The sequence below is a fragment of the Rhamphochromis sp. 'chilingali' genome, assembly GCF_963969265.1.
Source record: "Rhamphochromis sp. 'chilingali' genome assembly, chromosome: 20".
Lineage (NCBI taxonomy): Eukaryota > Metazoa > Chordata > Actinopteri > Cichliformes > Cichlidae > Rhamphochromis > Rhamphochromis sp. 'chilingali'.
This window is the reverse complement of record NC_137947.1, coordinates 20,624,672-20,651,428: the sequence shown is the minus strand read 5'-3', so window position 1 is coordinate 20,651,428 and position 26,757 is coordinate 20,624,672. Positions and strand designations below refer to the sequence as shown.

At 42.3% G+C, this 26,757-nt stretch overlaps 1 protein-coding gene across 4 annotated transcripts; it reads right to left on the bottom strand.

The window, feature by feature from the left end:
* Positions 1–1,064: 1,064 nt before the first annotated feature.
* Positions 1,065–24,814, bottom strand: dachc (dachshund c). Of its 4 annotated transcripts, none has more exons than XM_080869605.1 (11): positions 24,047–24,814; positions 16,767–16,876; positions 13,663–13,773; positions 10,384–10,562; positions 9,604–9,724; positions 9,316–9,450; positions 6,001–6,197; positions 3,894–4,044; positions 3,007–3,135; positions 2,743–2,814; positions 1,065–1,646 (listed from the first exon to the last, which is right to left on the bottom strand). In XM_080869605.1, exons 1-11 carry the CDS (start codon positions 24,628–24,630, stop codon positions 1,609–1,611), a joined length of 1,827 nt encoding a protein of 608 aa, XP_080725731.1. In that variant the 5' UTR covers positions 24,631–24,814; the 3' UTR covers positions 1,065–1,608. The 4 variants fall into 4 exon arrangements, with proteins under 4 accessions (XP_080725731.1, XP_080725732.1, XP_080725730.1 ...); XM_080869604.1 differs by having other exon boundaries at positions 1,067–1,646; positions 2,743–2,853; positions 3,894–4,041; XM_080869603.1 differs by having other exon boundaries at positions 1,068–1,646; positions 2,743–2,853.
* Between the last annotated feature and the right edge of the window lie 1,943 nt (positions 24,815–26,757).

The window sequence follows — 26,757 nt, the reverse complement described above, 5'->3', positions numbered from 1 at the left end:
GTCACAAACCTTTTTAGTCAAGACAGCCTCTGAGGTGGTCATCTGAAAAGCTGATGACTCATTCATACATTCATTTATGTGAATCATTGCTATTCACTTGTCAGCCATTCTGTATTCAGGAAGAATTGCTTATAACAGAGGTATTGTTTTCGTCCTGCATCACAGCTTATCTGCCTGTGTCCAGGAAATGGCACACTGCACATTTAGACAAGGTTACATGAGCAAAGCCTGGCTGAGTGCAAAGATTCCTTTTCTTTTTGGCACAACAAATGGTTTCAGAGCAATGAGAAATGTATTGTTTGGGATTTTAGAAAACTTAATATTCCTCCTGAGCCGAGTTCCTGAGTATGTCTTCAAGGCAACTGCTTCTAAAGTCTCTAAACTGCCAGCACTTTTGATCTGTAATGCCTCTTAATATATTATATATCCATGCTTTTAACATCTGCATCAGTAAAACAACACTTCTTAAACCACACACACACACTTTGGTTTCACTGCTCTGACCTCATTTTATAAGCCAAATATATCTTATACCTGTAAGTAGGCACACACTTTTTTTGAAAGCTACACTGGATTTATCTTATAAGACTTTACAGGAGTTCAATTAAAAAAAATCCTATTGATTAGTTTGATTTTGCAGGGTTCTGTCTCCTGCATAAATACTAAGACCATAAATAGCCACAAGTGTACTATTTTCTTCCACAAGTTGTTGTCAAGTTCTTAACAAAAAAAGGTGCCAACTACTAATTGTTGACTCAAAATGATCCATTCTTAATGAGAACTATTGTGTCTTTTCAACATGTGTCATTAATCAGCCTGTCAGTTATGACCCTGCTCTTTGCCATCAATACTTGCGTGGAAGGTTTTAAGGATGGAGCAAGAATCAATGCCACGTCCCTCTCCATACCCTCACAATGCATAATACACATGGACCATCTCTTCCTCCACTCAGGCAACTTTTTACAAAAAGTTTAATATAAATCCATAAATTAGAAATGAAGACAAACAAAATGAAAAATGTCATCAGAGACTACACTAGTAAAATAAAGAAAGAAACAGTGACACAATTTAATAAAAAGGATTTGTATTGTTTGTATTGTCAAACTGCATTACTGCATAACATACACAATACAAGTCATTTCCTGACTGTACAACATGCCATTATGAGTTTTTTTCTTCTTCCTGATAGCGATAACAAAAATGATGACTATATATATGTACACAACTCTGTTACAAGTTATATCGATCACTTGTGTCGAGATAAACAGCACTGACAAAAAAACAACTATGGTCATTTTCGTCTAGGATCTAAAAACCTTGATTGAAAGAAACACAGTCAAACACAACATCAGTACTTTTCCCACTAGAATTTGGTGATAAATGCAATAAATTAAACAAGAGAACAATGAGAAAGTTCAAATGTCACTCTTGAAAATGTAGGAAGGGGTCCTCTTGGGGATGTGGAGATGCCACTGCGCGACTGAGCATGCCTGTCGATTGTATTTCCCATGAATGAAGAAATTTCATTACTCTGTCCATCCATCCATCCGTCCGTCCATCCATCCATCCATCCATCCATCCATCCATCCATCCATCCATCCATCCTCTTCAGTACATCCCAGTGGTTTGCAGAAACACTCTCCCCTCTGAAACAATAAAAACGATAATGAATAAAATTTCAGCACAATAACATTTGTCAATTTCAGGGGAGACAAGCATTATTCTAACAGTAAAAGGCACGGTGCTGGATCCAATTCATTCACTAATTTCAATATCGAGAAGGTCCTATAGAGCCACAAGCAAAGATCATTAACAAAAGAACATTATTAAGGCTCAGTTGAAAGTGTTTTTCTGCCGCTGATCTCCATTTTTGGCGATAAAACTTCCTGGCACAAAGGAAGCACATCCTGCCCTGCTGTCTGACAGACAATTCCCCTTTAAATGATTTATTACTGGGTGTTAATTATGCAAATGATGTCCAAACAAACTCGTCATGAGGACAATTAAGACAGCCATTAATTAGTGGCCAGTTCTCTTCTTGCTTCACTGACATTCAATTAAAAATTGCTTTTGAACAAGCACGCTGTTTGGTATGGCGGTCTTGGCACAGCGCGGAGCAGAGGTGGGCTGAAACCATGCACTCTTTTGATGAGGCCGAGCTAGAGATCATGGCCATTTCTTTTTCTGTCTGTTTAAGATGTTACATGTGGGATTTTCTCATTAATCTATGAAGACAATAAAGGTGGCAAAATAAATATATTAAATGCCTGTCTCCATTAAACCGGCAACCTCAGAAAACTGTCTCATGCTTCATTTCATTTTGTTCAATTTCTCAGGAGTGGTCTCCCTGTGAAATCTTTGAAAACTCTTCCAGTAGACCGGTCAGTTAAGCATCAAAAGCAGTGAGTAGGTGAAATAAAGAAATCTCCTTCCCCAGCTTGGTCGATAGCTGCTAAATAAATTCCTGCCACTACGTATATGTATTTTTTGGGAACATTACGTCAGTTTTTAGCCATTAATATTAAATCAATTAGTCCCCACTTGTTTAAAGTTTTAAGTTTAGTGCATTTCTGTTTGCATTTCCTGTATTAATCACATTTAAGTTGTCTTTTGGTGGCAGAACATTACAGCAGTGACAGCTTTTGTGCAGGATTTTTTCCACAATTTTTTTAATCACAATGTGACGCCTGTTTTCACCTCTACATACTGAGAAAGCTGCCTTCGTTATCTGGACACTTGTACCTTGTACTGTTGCCTTAGTGTCCACCCTGCTGTCATCGTGGTTGTTCCCATCCGAGTCCTGGGTCACAGGCTCTGTGTGGGGAGGGGCTGCTGATGATTGATGGCCTGTAGCTTGGCCATTAATTAATAAGGACACTTAATTAGAGGCTAATGAACAGTCAAGGCTACACTGTAGTGAAGGCTTGGGCAATATTAGATATGAAAAGAAGAATTACGAAGGATTTAGTCACTTAAATAAATTCTGAGTCAAAACCATTTCTGTACCTGTGTGTGTGTTGGCAGTGTGCAGGAGACTGTGCTCTGCCTGATCACGGAGTTTCACCTCCTCCTCCAGGGCCTCCTGTAGTCTTCTTTTACTCCTCTTTTCCTTCTTCAGGCGCTTCTGGATAAGAACTTAAAAAAGAAGAGGAAGAAAGGAACAAGCAGACGGCCAAGAGTGTGAAAGGATGTCAGAAAAGTTCAAACTTTGCAATCAAAATATTTAGGTGCTTTTTTTAATGCTTGACTTGCATGCAGTGTTGGATGCTTTCTGACCTTGGTGGATATTTGCAACAAAAGCTCTGATGGCACTTTGACCTTAGTAAGTGAGGTCAACATGCTATTAAAGTATAGCAAACTCTGCATTTGCTCAAAAACCCCTGCAACAGGTAAGCAACATCACGCGGCTCTTTCAGTTTTTGTGTTTTGTGGTCATTTTCCACCACAAGTTGCATGCTTCCCCACCTGGTGTGTCCTCATCAACCAAACTGTCCTTGATTGGAATTTTGTCTGACCGTGCCGTATACGACAGCTTTTGTAAACTTGCCAAACTTGATTTAGTTTGTAGCAGACTGCCAACTTTAGTCTAATTCACCTCTGCAGATGCCTTGAGGGGTAATATACAGTAGGTGTCCTCACTTCCTTATCTGATTTTCCCGATAATGGACGTCCTGTCAGCTTTACAAGTGGATTAGACCACTCTTGTTTAGCTGCACGGCCGATTTTGTCAGTGTTTCGACAGTAAAATCCACACCGTGCCAGAGTTAATAAATTCACGAGGGCCAAATGTAACACTCCAATCAACACTTGCCAACTAGAATAATTTCCAGAGACAAAATCTCGAGTTAGCACTGACATTTGTTTCTAACTCATCTGTATGTGGAGCAGCCTACCTCTGTTTTTCTGTTCCATGCTAAGCTGTCTCTCCAAGGTCTCTCTGAGCTCCCGCTCTCGGACCAGCTCCATCTTCAACTCTGTCCTCTCCAGCTGGTCCTGTTTCTCCTGCGCCCTGGCATTCTCTATGGCAACTCTCAGTAGACCCTGCTTGGAGACACACAGACACACAGCAACAGGTTACACCAACTAGGGCTGGGCCATATTATACCGTTCACGGTAATACCGGTATAATGTTAGGCAACGATAGGAAAATGAAATATCGCGATAGAATGGGAGTAAAACGCGCATGCGCAGTGCCTTTGTTTTCATACGCACATGGCCGATTGTTGAGTGAAACAGATGAACCAGAATTGGTTTGTAAAAATGGTGCAACTTCAGTGATGTGGAACTGGTTTGGTGTTTGTCCCAGATACACAACAAAGCACATTTTTTTGCAGAACATGCAAGCGGCCGTCGTTATTGTCATATTTGTCGGACTAAGATGCTCTTAAATCTGGGAGTAATCTGGGTCCTAAACTCCGTATGTTTCAGGTCAAACAACACTGCAGCATCACTTAGAGTTAAAAACTGTCTAAATTCTTTCATCTTTAATAAAACGATCAGCATTGCTGCTTTACCAGGTGTAACTATAAAGTTTAACTTCCAGGCATCCATGAAAACAAAAGTTATGACATTTAACGGAGTTAGAAGTTAGCAGGAAGCTAGCGGAAGTTAGCTCGCTAGTTTCGCTAGTTACCTAAGCATGATATAGCATGTTCTGACGGAGAGATTTCTGAAAAAAATCAAACGTACAGCTCTGCTATCACTTCCAACATAAATGAAGACAGGAAACTAAACAGCAGTGACGTTTGTAGGGTTACTGAAGTTGGGCTAGCTGGTATATAATGATGTGCTACGTGATCGCTAGCGACACAGCTATGTTAGCATAACATAAACAGTGAAGCTGGAGGACGAACACTAACACTTTTCCACTTATAAAAGTTAACGTGAAGGTTCCTCATGGTTAGAGACAAATGCAATCGCATGGCAGGATGCTGTAAACGGACCAAACTTCAGTCAGGAGAACAACTGAGATAATCCATCCACAATACGAGGTTAGTCATTAATATACTGCAACAACATGGGAATAGAGCAGCTGCCAGAGAATTCAACATTAATGAATCAATGGTACAGAAGTGGAGGAAGCAAGAAGAATGAGTTTAATAAAGTTTGATTTATCTGACTGCTTTGTTTCGCTTAATGTGCCTTATAATCCCGTGCACCTTATGGTCCGAAAAATACGTACTGCACACTACAGTTTAATGTTGCAAAGCACCTCTTTTTAACTTCAGTGGATATTATACATGGTTATGCTCAGGATATGTCAGCCCATTTCTACTGGAAATGCCTTTTGGTTAAACTTTCAGCAAGGAATTTGCATTTGCACTGTTACATTTTTATAAAGCTTTAATGTACATAAAAACCAGCTTCTTGTTTAAGTGAAAATAAATGGAAGGTTGTCTTTTTGCGCTAGTAATGTTGTGGAGTTGTATTTTGTCTCGCATCAATTATATCGTCGGTTATATCGTTATCGCAAATTTTCAAATATATATCGTGATAAATATTTTTGGCCATATCGCCCTGCTCTAACACCAACATTAAAAAAGTAAACCCTTTACCAGCTGAACCTTACTAATACAAATTGAAAAAGACGGTGTTTCTGAACATTTCATGTTAACATAAAAAGTCTCCTAATTGTAAAAGTATAACAATCACAATTAATCTTTTTTAGGCAAATTTAGGCAAATCTTTGTCTGTCATCACATTCGGTTAGGATTACCGAGTGGGAAAAAATGCTGGTCTTTTAACTGCCATCACCACTTCAGGGTCAGATGGGTTATTTATTTTCTCCCTGTGAAAACCCAACCAGAGAGGGCTTTCATTGTGACTATACTATAACAAAGATGTATAATCTGAGAAGCAGGTCAGCACACGCCCATCTGAATTACTGCATATCCTAAATGTCTACTATTTACCATTTCAGGAAATCCCAAAGAGTGGCTCATCTCTCTTCCTATTCATCTTGGGGTATAATAATAACAATAAAGCCCGGCAGAGCCTCACCTGGATGTTCGTGAGCAGGGTCTCTATGGAGGACAAGCCTTCCGGGAAGATGAAGGGAGTGTGGTGAAGACCTGCTGGGAGCTTCTGTCCTGCCGGGTAAGAAACCCTCTCACAGCCCTCCCTGCTTGATGGGGGTTTCTGGTAGACTTGTCTATCACAGCTCTCCCTGGTCGTCTGAGCGGCCAAGGAGGTGTTATCTGGAGGCAAGAGAGACAGTTTGATGTCTAGTCTGTAAGGCTGATGCACATCTGACTGAATCAGTTTACCACAGTGAGCCCATGGCTTTCACCTTCACACAGACTCTTAAGGAATCACACACAGGGGTGCCATCACTTCATTATGTGAAGTAAGGATCAATAACAAAATTATTAGAGCAAGAAAAGTAAATTACTGACCGTGGTAAATACCACTTTGAGAAAACAAAGATAAGGCTATAAGTGTATGAGATTTTCAATTTACACATTTATATTTATCATGATAACTGGTACGTCATTTACTCTAATATATTCTTCATCCACTAAGAGACAATAGAGAGCTCTGGAAAAAGCTAGAAAGTGGATCTTGATAGTTGATAATTTTAAATACAAGTTGACAAAGCGTATTTCATATAGATTATAAAAGCAAAACACTTCAGCTGAAAGCCTCCTGCAAAGAAGGAGTGATTTAAATAATGTACACGTATAAAAATCGATTCGATTTTCTTGAGCTTCCAAATGTATTTTGTGGTCTAGGCACTGTTTGTTTTTTTGTTTTTTTAACATCTATTCTCCTTCCAAAAGAGCAAACCTTTGAAAAGTGGCATGCATATTTGACAATACTTACTGTGTTAGTAATTTGTCTTACAACTGTCTCTTTTATCAAGTGTGTGCTTCAATCCTATTAGTATAGTATATCTTGGTTAATGTTTGTTTAAAATCAGCAAAAAAGATCTTCATTCTTGCAACAATATGTAATCAAAGCACAGAAATTTCTAGCTTACTAATATAATTTACTTAATTTCTTGTAAACACATCAAGCCCAACAGCAAATAGGTGTTTACACTAATTACTGCGTGCAAGTTCGTGCACACATGCACAAACGTCCTGGTTTGGGGTTTTAAAAATGTGGTTACCCTTTATTAGATGGCAGTCTGCCTATTGATAATGCACCACAGCTTGACATCTCCCATAAAACCAGCTAAGAACCTGCATTATGGATGACCATCTGTTTGTAAACCTGAGAACTGCGTGTACCCTATTCGTGACAGAGAGGGAGATGAAGATTAGCCATTTCCTGCATGTTTTTTTCCCCCCTTGCATCAGGCAGTTGCTCAGTTTATGCGTCTACTGTCTTCAGAGCCGCCGAGGACGAAGACGTCCTGGGAGTTCGGCAGTTATTGGAGCAGAGACGAGTGTGAACGTGCGATGTGATATCTGGCAGTTTTCTCTGTCTGTGACAAATGACAGTGTTTTCTCCACTTAGCTGACCACAGCATCTTCTGCTCCAAATCCACCCACCTTCCCCACACTGCCTCGGCCTCACGTCTTGGCAACTGTCACATTCAAGGTGTTTCACAGATGAGAAGCAATACCCCCCCCCCCCCTCCCCTTTCTCCCTCTTTCTTGCTAAAAGCATTGCTCTGTAGAGAAAGGTAATTAGCAGGTGCTGGCGAGCTCAGCGGAGGGCATCCAACTACACTCCTGTGGCTCTCATACAGACGCACACACACACATATTCGAAGCTGCTGAAGTGCGCAGTCAGCAGCGTGGGCTCCCCAGGCTCCTTGGATGTGACTGATCCTTTATTGAGTTACAGTTTTACGCCTACTTTACCTCACACTCGCACACAGGTCTGGCATACACATACACACACAGACACAGCTGCCAGCTTGTTTGATCATTTACCCATCTCTCTCTAACCAAGGTCACTGTCTGTTTTTCTCTTTTCTCCCAACTTCTTCCCCCCCCCCCCCCCCCCCCACCCCGTCTCTCTTACTCTTCTCCCACCCGTCCCCAGGGCTAATGAACTTCACCACGTGAAGACTGCCAGTCAGCGGAAGAGGGAAAAAAGGGGGAGTGGGGGGAGCGAAAGAGAGAGACAGTGAGAGAATAAAATTTTGCTGATGTTTGGTTAATGGGAGTGAGGTGTCAGGGATGGCCTCTGATCTTTGCTGCATGGATACGTTGTTCAAAGACCAGTAAAACAGCACACACAGCCAAAAACGGACTCGCATACACACACTCGCAGATTATCATACAATGGATTGACAGAATGACAGCGCTGAAGTGCTCTTTGAAACTCTGCTCAATCCACGATAAAGCCTATCCTGTGATGTTCTAGGTCAAGCACAAAAGTTTGCAATCCAGTAAATGCACATGCGTTTCATTTGCATGCAGGAAAATCAATTGAAAATCAATCACATAAATGCAACGTGTGATGCATGGCGCTCACGTTGTTGGTGCCCTCGCTGCTTTGTCAATACTGTCAGACACCTGACAGCATCAGAAACCGTACCTGGGAGGCCTTTGTGATTTTTAGATTCAATTACTGAATAATGCGATTCCGTATTAGAATACATTTACATGCACGCACACACGTACAAACTCGCATACAAACAGTCTCTCTCTCTTTTTCTCTCGCAGTAGATTTCTGCTGACTGTTTGTCCTTGAGCAGTCCTCATTAAGCTAATGCAAACCTCCCTGACAGAGAGAACCAAACAACTGACGTTGCAGCGCCGTGGCAACGCAGGCCCTAACGACAGGGAGGCAGTCGTTATGCAGATGAGGTCCAGCTGAGAGCGCGGGAGGCCGCCTGGCTCGTTAGACCGCGGCCTAGCAAATGGCTCGCTAATGTAACACCGCTTCCTGGTCTAATGGAGTCCTGTTTTGCAGAATTATTTGTCTTTGCTCCCCGCAGGGAGCCTGGGGGCCACTGACAGCAAGAAGGAGAGAAAGTGGAGAGAAAGGGTAAGACGGTGAATGCTCATTGACCTGTTACTGATATACTGATTTCTTTCTTGTTGAACCCTCTTTCTTTAAAAATAAATAATTAATGAGAAACTCTCAGATAGGTGACGGAGGTGTTTAAATTGCCTTTAAATAACAATGTGCTGTGGATGAAGGTGAACTGCAAGGAAACTGAATGCTTGCTGTTCTGCATTGACAGACCTGTTTCAAAGGCAATTCATCTGTCTGAGAAATAATCAGTAAGCATTATTAAATGACTAATGACTAACTATACAATATATTCTCAGAAAGCAGTTATAAATTGACCTTTGCAGTGAGGTCAACACACACTCTTTAAGATTTTGGAACTTCAAGCGCTGACTGTCTTACCTCTGTCAGAGTGGCTCCTCTTGTTCTCCTTGTTGTATTCCACTGAAGTCCCATCTGTATCTCTGCCCCCCTGCACCGAACCAGGAGAATGACCCAACACACTGTGACTTGACGACAGGCCGTCATGGAGCGGATCTGGAGAGAAAACATACAACGCAAAAAGGTTATTAACGGACTTATAGCTCCTGTTATAGCTAAGAAAATAAAATATAAATAATATATATATGTATGTATTTTTGAACAGATTGAACCTGCCACAATACTATGCGTACACAAGTGAGTACATACGTGTAGTTTCTGCAGTGCGTTCTGTGTGAGATGGTGAACTTGACACACTGCTGCTGTGATTGGACGACAGCTGAGCTTCCTCCAGTGAGGGAGACGGGGAGGGGCTGTCACGCATTCGCTCCTAAGAAGCACCAAAGTGGCACACAATTTCAACTGAAATTATGGATAATAAAAAGACACACAAAGCTCACAAAAATCAAACTTTACAAAAACGAGAATCCAGAAATCTACTTTCAGGTCTTTTAAGCCATCCTAACCAATCATCAAAACCATACTTAATAACATTATGAGATGAGACACTGGGAAAACTGAGTGATTTGTTAATTTGATGTGTTTTATGTGTCTCTTCAAACTAATTTATTTTAACAGGTTCAATTTCTTTAATTATACATAGCGGTTTATTTTTAAGCAAAGTCATCAACTTGGCGAAGAGGATTGCATTTTCTGTTGGTATGCAGCACATCTGAAAAATGCATAAATAGATATTGGATTGACCTGAAGCCAAGAAACGACTAATTATATTCTGGTAGCGATCCATAACTTGATTCCTAATTTTGCACGTAAAGGATAGAGAGATTGAATCATTTAGAAGATGTAGAGATGAGAACTAGTTCTTTGGATGTTAAACGTTGGGAGAAATTTGTTTTAGCAAATGTTTTGTTTTGAAACAACATTTCGATGTAAATCTTAAACTCTGATTTCTTCCCTGAGCATCACGCGGACTCAGGCGATTACTGGCTCGTGGTCAGATCCACCGGGCTGATGGGCCTCTGAGTTCACCTTAATGACGGAGGTGGGAGCCCTGGCAGGGGGGTTGGCGTGGAGATGCGCCACGTTGGCCATGCTGGCCAGCATGCTCTGTCGGTTCATCTGGCCCATCGCCATGGAAACGGAGGCTGGCGCCAGGCTGGCAGGGATCAGAGGATGTGACATCATCATGAAGGGCAACTGCTCAAGAACTGGAGTAGAAAAGAATAAAAAAAGAAGGAGAACAAGATGGAGTAAGACAGTCAGTTGGTTTTCATAAGTCAGACCAGGCTGGCTCGTCATAAATGTGGGGCTTCTTTCGTTTTACCTTCAGCTGTGTTTGTTTTATTTTTTTTACCCATCACATCTTAAAAGGCTTTCCTCTGTTCGGCCCAATGTCATTTACTGAACTGAAAATGCACAGCATCTCTCATGACAAGAAATAAATCTGAAAACCAGCGTCATTCCTCTTTGTTGTATTACCTGGATGACTGCTCTGCTTCTAAATCACAACTTGAAAATGTGCGTGAAAAAAATGTCGAAAGGAAGAAAAGGCAACAGAGTAGAGGAAGACACGGCTGTTTCTCAAAGGCTTTGATGGCCTCGAGATTTTTTCTGAGCGCTAAGAAACCTACAAATTCAGCCCTGCTGGAGTCAAGGGAAAAACACATAACTTTTCTGTTAGCACCCCGGTGTTCTTTACCATAAATTAACACGTTTTCAGCAGTTGAAACTAAACTCCTATTATCTCGGCCAATCTGTCGTTCGCGCTCTTCTCTTTAAGACAAGCATCCACTATCTTTAAAGAAAATCCTTCCTCTCCACAGCACCCTAGTGGGTTGTTGCAGTCCTTCTATTCATGAAGCAAACAATCCTGTTGGGGGGGAGGGGTAGAAAATGACATAAATATTTATCATTTAATAAAAGGAAAAACAAAAACAAAAGAAACACAGGGAGGAAGTGGAACAAAAGAAGCTGATGGCAGTCCTGGTGCTGGGCCAGCAATGCACGCTGGGTAATTATAAACACAAAGGAAAAAATCTTGGACTCTATTCCGCACAATTGTCACAAATAATAGAACGAGTGCATGGAAACAAAAAAAAGGCTATCCAAAGAAGAGAGATGAAATAGAACAAATAAAGAGAGAAAAGGGAAGAAAGAAAAAGGGAGAGAATGAAAGAAGGGGAAAAGGCAAACTAAGAAATAAAGGGCGAGGCGTTGACTTTATGAGTTGGGCTCGCTGGACATATGTGCAGTGCTTTGTGCATTTGGCAGATTAGTCTCTCACTTGCCCAAAGCAGAAACCAATCCAAACAAAAGATCTTTCTGAATGGAGCTGAATAACCAGATGCTCCAACAATCAACTATGAGCCAACTCTAAATATTAAGCCTTGGTTTGAAACCAGCGCTCCACTTTTGTCACCCCCCTCAACCCCAACTCCAATCCCACCTGCCTCCATAAATTTCATTTTTCTATCCCTCATCCTAACTCTGTTTTATCCCCCCCCTCTCCACTCTCTCTGCCCTCCCATCACTTTCTCTTATGTTTCATTAAAAACATCAAAAGTCAAAGTGCCTCTCTTATGTTTATCCAAACAAACCATTACTGTAAACACACAGTTACTGTAAATTTCCCAGAAGATCTTGTTAAATGCAGAAATGGCTGCTCCCTGCTCTTCCCCTGCCCATAAGGTGTCACACTCAGCATTTGTGAGTGTGTGCGTGTGTGTAATCTGAGATTGCCTTTGTAGTGGTTAAAGCTCTGGTAGGGGCCTATCCTTCCCATAAGGCAGTGGGTGGCGGTATGGAAAAAACACATTGTGCTTATGTGTGTATGTATGCCTGTGCTGTTTGTGTGTGTGTGTGTGTGTGTGTGTGAGAGAGTGTGTGTGTTTCCACTTGACTCTATCATTAACAGTGATTAAGCTTTACAGGTTTATAATGGCTGGTGGTAACCATGCCATCTAACTGTGCACAGATGCAGGCAGTTGTAAGTGAGTGTATGCAATGGTAAACAATGCTTAATGTTGGGATTGTTTACAGACACAAGCACCGTACACACAAAGCAAAAAAAAAAGAAAAAGGTAATAATGGGTTTAAACATACAGTGATTTAACTGTAAGGACATTTTTTAGGACATTTCTGTCCTAAAGCCTTGTGCTGTGCTCCACATGTTAAGTGTGTGTGTGTTTGTGTGTCTGGCTGATAGCATATTCCACACAGACCTCCATAAGCCCAGTCATCTGTCTAAACACACTGATGTCGCTTTAACCTGCCGATAACAGTGTGTGAGTGTGTGTGTGTGTGTGTGTGTGTGGGGGGGGGGGGGGGGGGGGGGTTGTGTGTGTGCGCACACGCGCGTGCTTGTGCCCGTCCCGCCATCGATTGTCCAGCGTTTGTCGTTTGCATTCAGGATAGTGAATTAGAGAGAAGACTATTGATTTGGCTTCAGCCTCTCATCTTATTCATCTCTCTATCATCCCCGTGTGCTTACTACCGTGCACCGATGCTCCAGATCTGCTGGCTGCTCTCCCTCGCTGCAAAGCCAGGGATGGGCACTGTGAAGGGAGCGGGTTTTTCTAACATATGACTAAAATAGGAGAATATCTGAACATGTAATGAGCAGCCAACAGGGATTCGATTAAAAAAAAATGAGAAGGTGATTCTTTGCTTTCCAGGGGCAAACTGTAAATGAGAGCACACTCCTTTGTCAGCTCTGAAAGGCAAGACTTTTTCCAGAAAAATCCTGATTTAATTTCTCTCCTTATGGCAAACAAGTGTGACTAACAAAGCTGGTCTGAGTCGACACTCTCTCATTGGGATGACTAATAAGTACTAATGACTTGCCGGCAATGTTTTGAGGCCACAGAGCAGATGACCAACTGCGTTTTTCAGGAAATGATTCCTGAATCTTATTGAGTACCACAAATATGCAAACTAATCCAAGCTGGAGAAAATTCAGCCTTATAGTCAATTATTACAAGCTGGGAAAAAACACCACAGAAGCAGTCATTTATATAGATGTGTTTATATATTTGTTTGGATTACCTCACCCAGATATCCTTTTTTGCATTTCATCTCAAGATCTTGCTGCTGTTGTTTGTTTTTCTACTAACTGTCTCTCAAAGGAAACATACAGGCTGCAGAGGTGATGTCACATCCTGGTTTTAATCAGCCTGGTTCATAAACACAGCTGCTCAAGTTGTATTGACTTGGCATCACAGATGTGTTCAACAGTGTTATGCGGGTCGTGATTAACATAACACTCACACACTCACATATGCACGTACCAAAAAAAAGGATGAGACTCACCCAGTCCGGGGTTGTGGTCGCCGTTTTCTCCGTTTCGCCCGCCATGTTGTTGGTTGCTGTGGTAACCGGCCATCGCCTCCAGTTTGATCTTTTTGGCCAGGGCAGAGAGATCTAAGAGAGAGAGACAGAGACAGATGCAGAGATGAAGAAAAAGAGGGAAAGAAAGAAAGAAAAAGAATCAATAAGAGCCAGATCAATGGCCCCCGGTGGAGGATTAGAGCAGTAGGTAGGCAGGAGGTTGTCATAGGAGGACAGGGGCCAGACATTCATTCTGACTGCACCGCTGCACTGGCCATTTAGTCTGCCAGGGAATCAGCAGTGATAGGAACAAGCCAAGACATTCATCTCTCCCACACAGGGATATCACATCCCACAGCACAGAGCACAGGATAACACTCAGCAGCGGCAGCAGCAGCTCCACCTTTCATCCAGAGAGAACTTCGTTATCGGTACGAATTAGACGCACAAGGCAAAAAGTGAAGATACTTTCTAATGGGGGTTGTGCACTTTTGGATAATGTGTAATAGAGAGTGAGAAAATGCGAGCCATGTTTTAATTTGTGCGTTGAACCCCAGAAGGTAGTTTGACCCTCAGATCACCCTGTAAAATAGAAAATTAAATATGTCTTGTGCTAACACAGTCAAACACGTTGAATTATTAAAGTTCAGACAAACCACACAACTGTGCAAACACGGCAGAGGAAACACAAACAGACCGTAAGTCTTAATTTCCTGGTCTTCAATACGTCTAAACATTTGCAACAAACTGAACTGCTGAGTGGTTTTCTACGCTCCCATCAGACGGCGGGTGTCTGAGGTGAACAGCTGAAGACGTCGACAGCCACAACAAAATCGTTCCTTTTTCTTCTCGTCTCCTCTTCTTCTCTCTCCTGCCCTCTCCCCTTCTCTCCTCCCATCCCCTCTCCTTACGTTACCTTTTCAAATGTCAGCATCACAGCGGGACATAAGCCACTGTGCTGCATGTGTGTGTGCGCGAGTACACGAGGGCGAGAAAAAGAGACTAAGGAGGATCACATCAAAGATTTTCCCCTGCCTTTTACGCTCAAATGTCCTCCCTCTCTCTGTCTCCTTCTCCCCTCTCATGTGGCCAGTTCTAATCAGTAGCACTGACATTGCCGCCGTGCCCTCTCCTTTGGTGGAAAAAGACTATTTTTTCCCACTGAGAAAGATGCTGTTGAACGCTCGCGCAGACACAACGCACACACACACGCGCGCAAATACACATACACACTCAAGCACCTTTGAACAGTGAGAGGAAGCGGAGGCTAATAGAAAATGGCTTCTTTTGAGGCGGGGAATGAAAAGATCAGGTTGCAGTGAAGAGCACAAAGCCAAGGGCAACTTTGAGAGCGGTGAGGTGCCAACAATTACTTTTCTCCCTTTCTCTTTGCAACACACATACACACACACACAAACACACACAGACTACAAAAGGGACTCAAACACAAAACCGTGACTAAAACAAGCAGCGCCATGGCCTTTAGCAGACTGCTCATCGAAAGTCAGAATATAAATGTAACATGCAGCTTCAGATTGTAAAAGTTTAAGTGGCAGATGTGCAAACACTTCAAATTGATCATAAATTCTAACTCATACTGAAAAGCACAAATAACGATTTAAAGTCTCCTTTACACAATAAGAACTTAAAGGTTTACAGTACCAAGCTAAACACATCCTCACTTCAATTATAAAATGAATTTCAAAGAGGTTTCAGAGCTTTTAGAGATTATGATTCTAACCCAGTTCAACAGAGGGCTTAACAGGGAACGCTGTACTTATAATTCAAGAAAAAAAGACCAAGCTTGCAAGTTATGAGTTGTTTCTCATATGTCAGCAGTGCGTATGCTAATTTTATTAATCAACACAGCGGTCACCTCCCCGAACCCCACCTCCTCATACTATTGATGAGGGGTAAAATGTGCCATCACGGGGGTCTGCTTGGAAAAGCGGTGAAACCCGCCCCATTCTGCATAAGCAACCTGTTCTTTTTTTTTTTTTTTTAAACTGATGGGGTAACTCAGCTGGCTGCCAGATCACTGCTTTCACTCTGAAAGCTGAAGCAAGAACAGTTTTTGAACTTTGCTAACCGCTACTCTTGTCTGAAGCAACAACGTGTCACTAGGAGGGATTTGTCTGGTGAACCCTGACATCAGAAAAAATTGTGTAAAGGGGTGATTACACAGGCTTTCTCCTTTACTTCTTGAATATGGAATACAATCACAGATGTTTCCATTATTAAACTTTAATATTAGTTTTGTTTACTTAAATGTTAATGTCTTTATAAGTAACAGCTATACTAAAGTAATTTTCTCACCATATTAAATAGTTAATCTTGAAATACATGAAACTATGTGAACAAACCTTAAAAAAGCTGATTATAGATATTATTTGCATTAAAATCAAATTAATATATATACATTAAATAAAATATTATTTTGATAAGTGCATTTTCATTTATTCAAATTTTTTCCCCACATTTAAACATTGCACTGCAACTTCATACGTGTCAGTAATTACATTTTTTTCACTTTTTTAAATTAATAAATGTGCCTTCCTTTCTATTTCTGTTCTATTTCTGTTCCTGAAAGACCAGGTGGTTGGACCAACTGTTCATTCGTCTTTATTGACGATTATTTGACTGCACTACATATGTACTCCTCCTCTGATTGTCCTGCTTAAACAAATCATCTTTTTTCTACGTGCAGCAGCTTTTTTACATCAATATGCCGACTAAGGGCACACATCGGGATCGTTTGTGAGTCGCTTACTGTAGACAAAAAATTATTGAGAAAACACAAAATACCAGAACCTGAAAATATTGATTATTAAACTATCACAGCCAGTTAAACAAGGTGAAAGTCAAAATTTAATAAGAAATTTATTGTGATATGTGTAAAACAAAACTTGCTTCTTTCCTATACTCTTTTAAGAACATGCCCTGCACTACACATGATGCCATACTGGTAATTTAAGACACACACTGTCATAATAGTTTACTGTGCTCATGCACTGTTGTGATATTGTTTCTTCAGAAAATATGCTCGATTTATGTGTTTGTGTGTGTGTGTAGGTCTGGGTGGTCACCTGCAGGAGGTATAATCCCAGCATGCATCAGACCACTGTGAGACAGCATGTGGTGAGTCCCGCCCTCTGTCGCACTCTGCAGCCTCTTGGGCGGTCGTCCAGGCCTTGAACTGCAGGCGGAAAACACAAGCATGCATTAATAATTAGGCAGTTTAATACTTTACCCACTTAGTCACTTTTTCATGCCGAGACTGAGATGGGTGGCCCGGTTAAAGAAAGTGTCCTTCAGCCTGTAAACCTCTGATCCTGCTGAAGTGTCAACAAGCAAAACACTGAAACCCGACCGGTTCCAGGAAGGCTGCTGTACAGCAAATCTGACCTCCCTGTGGATACGAGCAAGCAAAAAACGAGTTTCCCTATGGCATCAATAAAGCACCTCATTACTGTTCAGCTTACTCATTCATTTGTTTGCTTATTAAATGTGTTTGCTCGCCTCCTCTTTCCTTCAATCCTTCCTTCATTCAGTCCTCTTTCCCCGCCGTGCCACAATTTTTCCTCAATAAACACTGACTACAAGCAGATTCACATGGATTCTTGTCTTGTGTGCGCGGGTGTGCGGTTTGATTGAGCCGGGCATGCTCAATCAATCTTAGAGGAAGTATGTGAAAAGCTGTCAGGCATCACTTTGGCTCTGACTAAACGGTGTGAATGTCCTGACAGGGGAAATGACACGGGCCACATCAGGCTTAATGACAACCAGCGTACCTCATCTCCTTTCATAGCAACCTGACATAACATGAGTCTGTGGGCAAGTGCGAGACAGAGCGAGGGGAACAAGAGGAGATGAAGACGGAGTGACCGAGCGCTGAAGAAACAGAGAGAACAGTTGAAAAGTTGATGCAAGACAAGGAGTGTAAAGCGAGAGGAAAAGGTGAATAAAAGGGAGAGTTTGAAATTGTAAGAAAAGGTGGGAAAGAGTAAAAAAAAAAAAGGGGGGGGGGGGAGAGACAGACTAGCAGCAGCAGCTTCCTAGCGTGGGGTGTCTTTGAGCAGATTTTAATTAGAATCTAATCCAGCCGTCATTAAGGCCCCATAAACGAAGCTGTCAGTCAGGAGATTAATGGCGCCTCATTTGCATATTGCATATAATTCATCAATTACACAGCAGAAAGGACCAATCCCCTGTTGACACACCCACTGGCTGAGAAGGGGGGAGACGGAGAGAGACAAAAAGACAGAGAGAAAGATTGTGTAGTCACTAACTGTGGGAGAAAAACAGGTAGATTGTGAGTGTGTGTGTGGGCGTGCGTGTGCGTGCACATCGGAATGTGAGTGTGTGCATGTGCGGGGTCGTGTATGGGTTTGTGTGAGTGCGCGCGCGTGTGTATGAAGTGTTCAAAGGTTAATTTGATGAGCCGATGAGCTCCACAGTTCCTGCCCTCGGTTTTAATGAGTTGTTATTATTGTCTCTTATTATGGGCCCAGACCGACTGGGATGTGACAGCTGACATCAGATATCTCACACTATCACACACACACACGCAGACAGTGAGACGCACACAAGCATGCAGACACACTCAGGTAGATTCGCATACCCACGCACACGACATGAAAGACATACAGCAGGGATGTGTGAGTGGGATAAAGTTGTAAGTATGTGTTTTGTGTGCGTGTGCGCATGCACGTGTGTTTGTGTGGGAGTATGTGCAGTTTTTGTGAAGGTGGGGGGCGCATTCAAATTACAAACAATATTCTTTTGCAGTCCTTATAGAGCAGCATACTGGGCTTAACAAAAGCAGGAAATGTATTTTTAGGTCTCAGGTTTGAAGGTAAAGTAACAGTTCCACCGCAACTGATGTTGAAACACCTTAAATGAATACACACACAGACACACATGCACACAGACACACACACAAACAGATGCACGCAAACACACACAAACGCAGTAGTGAACATCAGTGGGGGGAAATAAAATACACAGAGACCAAAAGACCGTGGTTGGTTTTTACTGCAGCCGCTTCCCTTTCCCTTACTACTGTTTATTTGCACACACTAATTAATGGCCTCTGCGTGTCTGCGCTGATGGGTGGGTGTGTTTTGTATGTGTGTGTGTGTGTGTGTGTGTGTGTGTGTGTGTGCGCCTTTGTATATGTTGCATTTTAGGGGGCATGAAGAACTCAAACCTAATTTTGTGTTTAGTCTGCAAGTGCGTTGATACATCAAAGTGACCCATGGAGGGAGGTCTATGTGTGTGTTGTGCATGCAAGTGTGTTTGTGTGTGTGTACATGGTGTGTGTGTGTGTGTGTATACATGGTGTGTGTGTGTGTGTGTGTACATGGTGTGTGTGTGTGTGTGTGTGTGTTTGTGTGTGTGGTTGGAGAGCACCGGTTCCCTGAGGTAGGATTAATGAAAAAGCCTTTCATGGAAAAGTCATCAAGCTGAGGGGATGGAATGAGAGAGAGGAGGGGGGAGAGAGAAAACAGTTCATTGTGTGTGTGTGTGTGTGTGTGTGTGTGTGTGTGTGTGTGTGTGTGTGTGTGTGTGTGTGTGTGTGTGTGTGTGTGTGTGTGTAAGGTGTGTGTGAGTGTGTGTGTGTGCAGAGGAGGGGGTGTATGGCTTATGACCTCTTTGTCTCAAACTTTAATTAAAATCTCACCCAGACGTCCTCCCTCATGCCAACGCTCTGGCCACACATGCACACACACACACACACACACACACACACACACACACTCACACACACAGTTTTTTTTAAATAAAGGTGCTCTGTACATTGAGTTCTGCCCTCCAAGCTTAGTGTGTGTGTGTTACCTGAAACATGAAACGCCAAACATGGCAGCTGGAGCTTAGTGCAGGTGGAACAGAAACAAAACACAACAAAGATGACAGATCTCTATCCTTGCTAACACACACACACACACACACACACACACACACACACACACACACACACACACACACACACACACACACACACACACACACACACACACACACACACAGGGGAAAGAGAAAAGTAATGAAAGAAGAGGAAGTGTTACAGTCAAAACAGTGGAACAGTGGAACAGCTACTAGCTTGGAGGGACTGAGGTGGTGATAGGTAGCAGCTGTGTGTGTGTGTGTGTGTGTGTTTATATGAATGTGTGGGGAGAGAGAGCGAGGGAAAAAAAAAATAAGAGAACTTGCTCAAACAAGATTTTGTTTTGAATATATTAGAGGCGCTTTACAGCTCCCATGCTCCCATCCTTTCAATCTGTGTTTATCACATGGGTTTGTATTCGCCGTCACGGTCCGGTTTGATAAATCATAATGTCGCTGCTGTACGCAGGAAGACTTATGTTGGTGGTTACAGAAGGCAGGGAAAGATTGATGTTGTGATCTTCCTCTCAAATCGAGGGCTGAAAAAGCTTTCTGCGCCATTGTTATTAGGAAAGCCTGCGTGATGATGTCATGAAAGAAGCAGGCAGGACAACACACACACACACACAGACAGACGTGCGCACGCACACACACAGTGGGGCTCGACTTTGAGGACGTTTGATCATGGCAAAAAAATCTGATCTCCTAAACTGATACCGCTTCACATTCCTGTCCCGCATTCCAGGGTCAAAGCTGTGTCAAGACTGAGTGTGTCTGTGCGTTTGAAAAGTATGTGTACTCCATTAAAACCTGTCACAGTGGAAGACATGGAGGCCCTCTCTATCTCATCGTGCTCGTCTCTATAAAACATCAAAAGAGCGATGAGGTTAAAGTTGAGCTAACCGCCCCAGCCTAACACAGACACTCGAACACACATGGGCATACACACAGCCCTCCGCCCCTTCATCCTAACACTGCTGACTTTGACAGTGAGTTATGGCATGGCAGTGGGGCTCAGCTCTGAGAAGTCCACCTTCCCATGCACACACACACACACACACACACACACACACACACACAAAAACACTGGCTCGACACTGCCAAGTCGAGAAACACAAAGAGGGTGCTTTTGTTGTACTCTACATACCACTGTGTCTCATTCATCATTCGTCGTTTGATTTAAGTTCGAGTAACATTAACACCTGCTTCATATATTTGACTCTGCTTTTGTTGACGCCCCTGCTGCATGAGCTGCAAAGAAAAGCGTGTGAATGCCAGCTGAAAATTACCCAAAAAAAGGATTTCTGTTTCCACCCAAATATATTTGTGGTAAATGGAATTTTGCTCACGCTATTAGAAAAAAAAGGGGCCTCTTTCAGCAGTATCTCCCAAGAAAATGTGACCTTGGTACTGTGGTTCATCAAAAATAACACACTATCAGCAGTTTTAATAGGGACAATTTCTTTGGAAGAAATTAGGTCCTCTGAAAACTGCTATCTGTCCAGTTGTTATCTGTAACATGGACTTTTTTCTGGAAAAATTGCCATTAAGTTTTGTTTTTTTTTAAATGTCATTTTCCAATCCTTTGCACAATTACTTTTACCTCATTTTACAGGGTTGGAGGCAAGAATCTTAATGCAAATATGAGGGCAAACAAACCTATCTGCATGGTCCAAATCAGGTGCCAAGTTAAAAAAAATGCATATATAGAAATAATATAAAAATGCATTATAAGTTGCAAACCTTAAATACAATTACTTATAAATATATATCCTGTGTTACTATTCAAGTGTGTTGTTATTAACGTAATCAGTTTGCCATGTTACACTACTTTTATGTAACATTCAGGAGGGTAGGCATATATGGACACTGCATAATGAATACTTATAGGGCATCTGTAAACTATATGCACACACACACTTTGACCTGAGCGAGCTATTTGATGTGTGTTACTAACAGAGAATGAAACTGTTCCTTTGTCAGGGAGAAAGAAAAGGATGGAGGATCAGGTTGCCTCCTACACGCCATGTTCTCACTGTGGAACTAATGTCATTTAGCAGCAAAGCCAGCAAACACACAGGCGTGACCATGTGAGTTCTGTGTGTGCGTGTTAACAGAGAGTGTGTTTGTGTGTCACCTATGCATGAATTATAACTAGGCTTTGAGTGAGGGTGAAGTCGGCCCTTCTTCATGGTTTGATGAGTCAGTGGTCAGTGTGTGTGTGTGTGTGTGCAGAGCAGGAGTTAACAGTGAGACAAAGAGGAGAAGGAAAGACAACGGTAAACAGAGGACACTGCTTCAAAAAACCACTTCATTTTAATCTAAAAAAAAAAGGACCAATGAATAAACAAACGGCCCAAAGAATAACTAGCAGGATGAAAGCCATGTAAAGCATTCTGTTAGTCATGTTAAACTATCAGACAAGGCTGCTATTTTTTTCAAGCCTGTCTCACTGTAGTGAACTGGAAAATAATAAGTGATGGCTGTCTTAATCAGTAACAGGAACCTCAGTCAGCCTTGACGTGGTCGGAAAGCTGCATCATCAAAATCTCTGAGATGTTCTTGAAACTTTTCGCTTTGGTCAGAAATCTTTAAACAAAAGCCATCGTGAGTTTCACTTTTTACCTGCTATTGTATGTCGATCCGTCCACGCTGGGGATTACTTAGAAACTTCTAATGCAGGTGGAGCTGATACTAATGGCTACCGCAGCACACTTGAAGCCTTCAGACAAAGAATCACAGAAGTCGTTTGAAGATTTCAGACGAGTGATGTTTTAAGATCTCATTAAGTAAAGGCTGTTTGAGTGTTGTGTGGATAATTAGAGACGGCAGAGGATGTGTATTTTTCGGGGGTTGTATAACATCATTCCCATTAACACCAGACATAGAAGAAATCCCCAAGCAGCCAGAAGATGCATCTGGATTTTGTCTTGGTTGGAGGGCCGCAAATGCTTAAGTGCAGGTGTTAATCCACGCATGTAAAGCTGGAAGCTGATTCTCACAATAGTATGTTTCTTTTTGGAGTTTTTTTTCTGGGCTTGCTCAACAAGTCAAAGCTTGTCTTAAATCCCACACTTTGACTTAAAAACCAAAAACGGCTTAAAGATGAAATAAAATGAGGGCATATCAAAACACTGGGATGATCTTACCTACAAACAGTAAATCTAAAGAACTGGGGGGAAAAAAGTAATTTAAACATTGCAGAATCGGTATTTTGGCATTTATCAGCGCACATCTAGATGCATTCTCCATCTCCATTTAATGGCAGGTGTAAATTGGATCATTCATGCTCCAAGGAGCTAGGATTAACCATCAAACAATATAAATTCCCCAAACTAAGACTAATCCACACTGCTCTGGATTCAAACTCATGCTGTTATGAGCATGTGGTCTGCACAACAGCAGACTGAGGCACCAGAAAACCACAAATCCCAGCCAATTTAGCCCCTTTATCCAAACATATCTGCTGCACACTGGATTGATGACCCATGTAGCTGGTCACCATCAGAGTTCTGCAAAACAGGCTAATTTACATAATCGCATCATAAATACCGAGAATTCATTTAATCATCTCCTCTGTTCTGATGCTCAGGGCTAAAGAGTGTTGATATGATAAGACAGCAAGTTATTAAGAAGGGAGAGAGAGAGAGAGGGATGGAGCGAGGGAGGCAAAGAGAAGGAGGGAGAGAGTAAAGGGATCAGTGAGTGAGTGAGTGAGCTTGTTCTGATTTAAGCTGCCGCTTGGGGCCAAATGAAAATTAATTAATTTCTGTGAAGAATCAATTTCTCAGAATGACAGTGTCACATTCAATGTGTGCAAGTGTGAGTGTGTCAGAGAGAAAGGGAAGTAGTGCGTGCGTGCATGTCAGCGCCAGAGATCAGACTCCCAGATAACATGAGAAACTTTTAAGAGTGTTTTTCTCATAAGGATTACTAAAATTCATTATCGCCAACACCATAATCACCATCACAGTGTTTATCATCCATAAAAATGGTAATTAGTAACAGCCCCAGCAGCAGCAGTGCTGTGGCAAATGAGAAGGGGTTAACTGGACCCAAGTCAGTTATTATCAAATCAAACACGAACTCCAATAAAAGCTAAAATAAATAAATAAACATATGGAAAATGTATTTTTCCTCATGCAGCAGCTTTAAGGAAACTGAGTTTGCTTTTAAATTAGTGGAATCATTTGTAGGCAAGTTCTGAAACATAACAGACACACTGTGTAGAGATACCCTATTAGATATAAAATAACACAAGGTCATTAGTAATAATGGAGTTTATATTATTATGTAGATTTTTGTGATCCTTTTCATGACCTGCTGACTGTTTGATCCCCAAATTTGATATATTTGTAGCTATCTGCTAACCCCACCTGCTGCACTCCCCCTCCCTCAATAATGAGCTGGGTAACCCTCCATCACACTGCCACCCTCCCCACCTTCCCTTCGCTCTCCTCTCCCCGGACCCCTGCCTCACCTTGCATTGGTACAGTCGTTGTAAAGCGTCTCAAAGTCCTGCCTGGAGATAAGTTTGCACCGGTTCACCCCGGGCTGGATGGCCCCGAGCCCCCGAAGAACCCGGACCTGCTCCACGTTGCACACCACCGGGGTAATGTCCAGCCGTTTCAGCTTGGTGTAAACGGTGTGTAGCCCGCCGACCAGGTGTTTGAGAAACACGTCGAAAGCCTGAGGCAAACAGATGAGCTCCTTGTCTTTCACCGTGAACGACGCCAGTTTGGCACCTTTCACCTCCACCAGTTTGCACTCGTTGTTCTGCGGCGTGCTCTCTACGGGCGACGCAGTGGCGTACACGGGCTTAGCGCTGCTGGACACCGGAGCTCCTCCGCTCTTTAACGGGGTCCCGTTCGGCAGTAAGAGGTCCGCCCTGAACTGGTGAAGCAGCGCCGGGTGCGCCACCGGAGGAGCCGGGGAGGAAGCGGCGGAGGTGGCCGCAGGTGGCGGAGAGTTTGTGGCCGGAGACACGGAACTTGGCGCCGGGTGGTGCCCGAGTGGAGCTGCGGGCAGCAGAGCCGGAGGCGCAGGAGTTGCCATAGTGGTCATGACCAAGAACTGGAGAATAAGTAAACTTCAAAGTCAACTATTTAAGAAAGTAACTTGGCCGAACACACGCATACACTTTGGAGAGTGTGAACTGCGCATGGAGCGTGCCGAAGAGGAGAGAGGGGGATGAAAGAAGAGTAGACGGGGTCCGTGTGTGGAAAAACAGATCACATACTTGAATCAGAATGAGCGGAGGCTTGTCTCAGAGCTGGAGATGCTACTGTCACATTAACATAAAGAGGAGGAGCTTGGGCTTATTCTTAGAGAGTGAGAGACGCGATCAGAGAGAGGAGAGGGAGAGAGAGCAAAGATTAGCCCACATAAACTTTGGATAAGCCTATTTATGAACGCCTAACGAAACGACACCTAAATATTAACGCCTCTGATGTCTGTAGCAATGCAATCTCCAGCTTTATAACATTTAAATCTCCATATTAGGGTAATCTTCCTATAACATATTTGGGTATAATTATTTTATCCTCGGGGGGGAAAGAAGTAAATGACTGCAGTTCTTTTTCTGAGAGAAAATGTTTGTGTTATCCCCAAATACTAGTCTTTATGGATATCAGAGGGACTTTTAAAAATCTGATTATGACAAGCAGAGTGCTTTAAATAAAGTATTGAACGCCTTATTCTAATATATCAAATATTAGATATGTAGAAGTGGTAGTATTTGACTTTTATGGGCAGTCTATTTTTCTAATTGCGCTGATGAAAAAATACATATTTTAGATTTATGCAGATCTGTCAATGAAATTAAATATTTGGAAAAATACCACCCCGCCGGTGTAGAATCTGATAGTGTTATCACAGGTGGATTAAAAAAATTCATAAAATGTTTTAAAAATCAATTAATAATAATAATAATAATAATAATAATAATAATAATAATGGATACTTTATTGATCCCCATGGGGAAATTACTTGTTTTTCTCTGCATTTGACCCATTCACTCAGTGAAGCAGTGGGCAGCCCACTAAGCAGGCGCCCGGGGAGCAGTGTGTAGGGACGGTACCTTGCTCAGGGGTACCTCAGGGTAGCCGTTAAAAAAAAAGGCATAACTTTTTTTTAAAGGTAATTTGTGCTGCACCTCCTCTCTCTTATAAATGCAAAGCGGCTGTACAAGAGCTCGTACAGGGGCCAGTAACCTTGGCTTGACAAATTGACCCCTTTACCCCAAACTGATTCCTTATACACACACACACACACACACACACACACACACACACACACACACACACACACACACACACACACACACACACACTTCCATCATTTACATATGGAGCTTGCAGTCCTTTCAAAGTGGCTTTCACGGAACATTGTGTTGATAATGATCTCGGTCGAGAGGGAGAGAGAGACACAGATCTCCAGAGACCATCTCACCATAAGACAAGGGGGAAGAGGATAAAACTCTGACTGTACTCCAACTCAAAGGACTTTAACACTTCTTTCCCTCCCAACCCCCCCACCTCTCTCGAATAAGCCCTCTTGTGTTTTTTAATTGGCAGAAATTAATCTTTAGGATGTAGATGGTAGATTTACATTCATTAAAAGTCAAGAGAGGAAGCCAGGCTTGATGCTAATCAAATCTGCTTAATTATGCTTAACATGAGTATCTCCAGGGGGAGAGAGAGAGAGAGAAAGAGAGAGAGAGATAGCTAACTCGAACTTTTTACTTTTTGCCTTTGATAACTCCTGCTGAGTATGGCCTTTTCCTTGGCAAAAAATAAATGTCACGACTCTCTTTCTCCATCTGTAGAAAATACACCGATAAAGCCATTAGTGTTGAGAAGAGCTGATTCATGTTGTAAATTCCCACCTTTAAGTGTTTAATAGGTAGTAAAATGTTCGGTTCTAACCTCCCAGGGCAGGGCTTTGCACGTTTTTAGCCATCATCTGATAGGCTTATAGATTCGCTGATCTATGATGAACTCAGTCAACTTTGCACAACGGTATAAACAAGGACCTGATGAGTAATATGCCAGCCTAGAGGAAAGCTTCGCACCTATAAACTGCACCGCTAGGTTACAGTTTAATTACATTTTTCATTTTACCAGAGAATACCACTGCAGGATGAACTGGTGGGAAGTGACTTTGTCTCGCAACAGGAAGGTCATGGGTTTA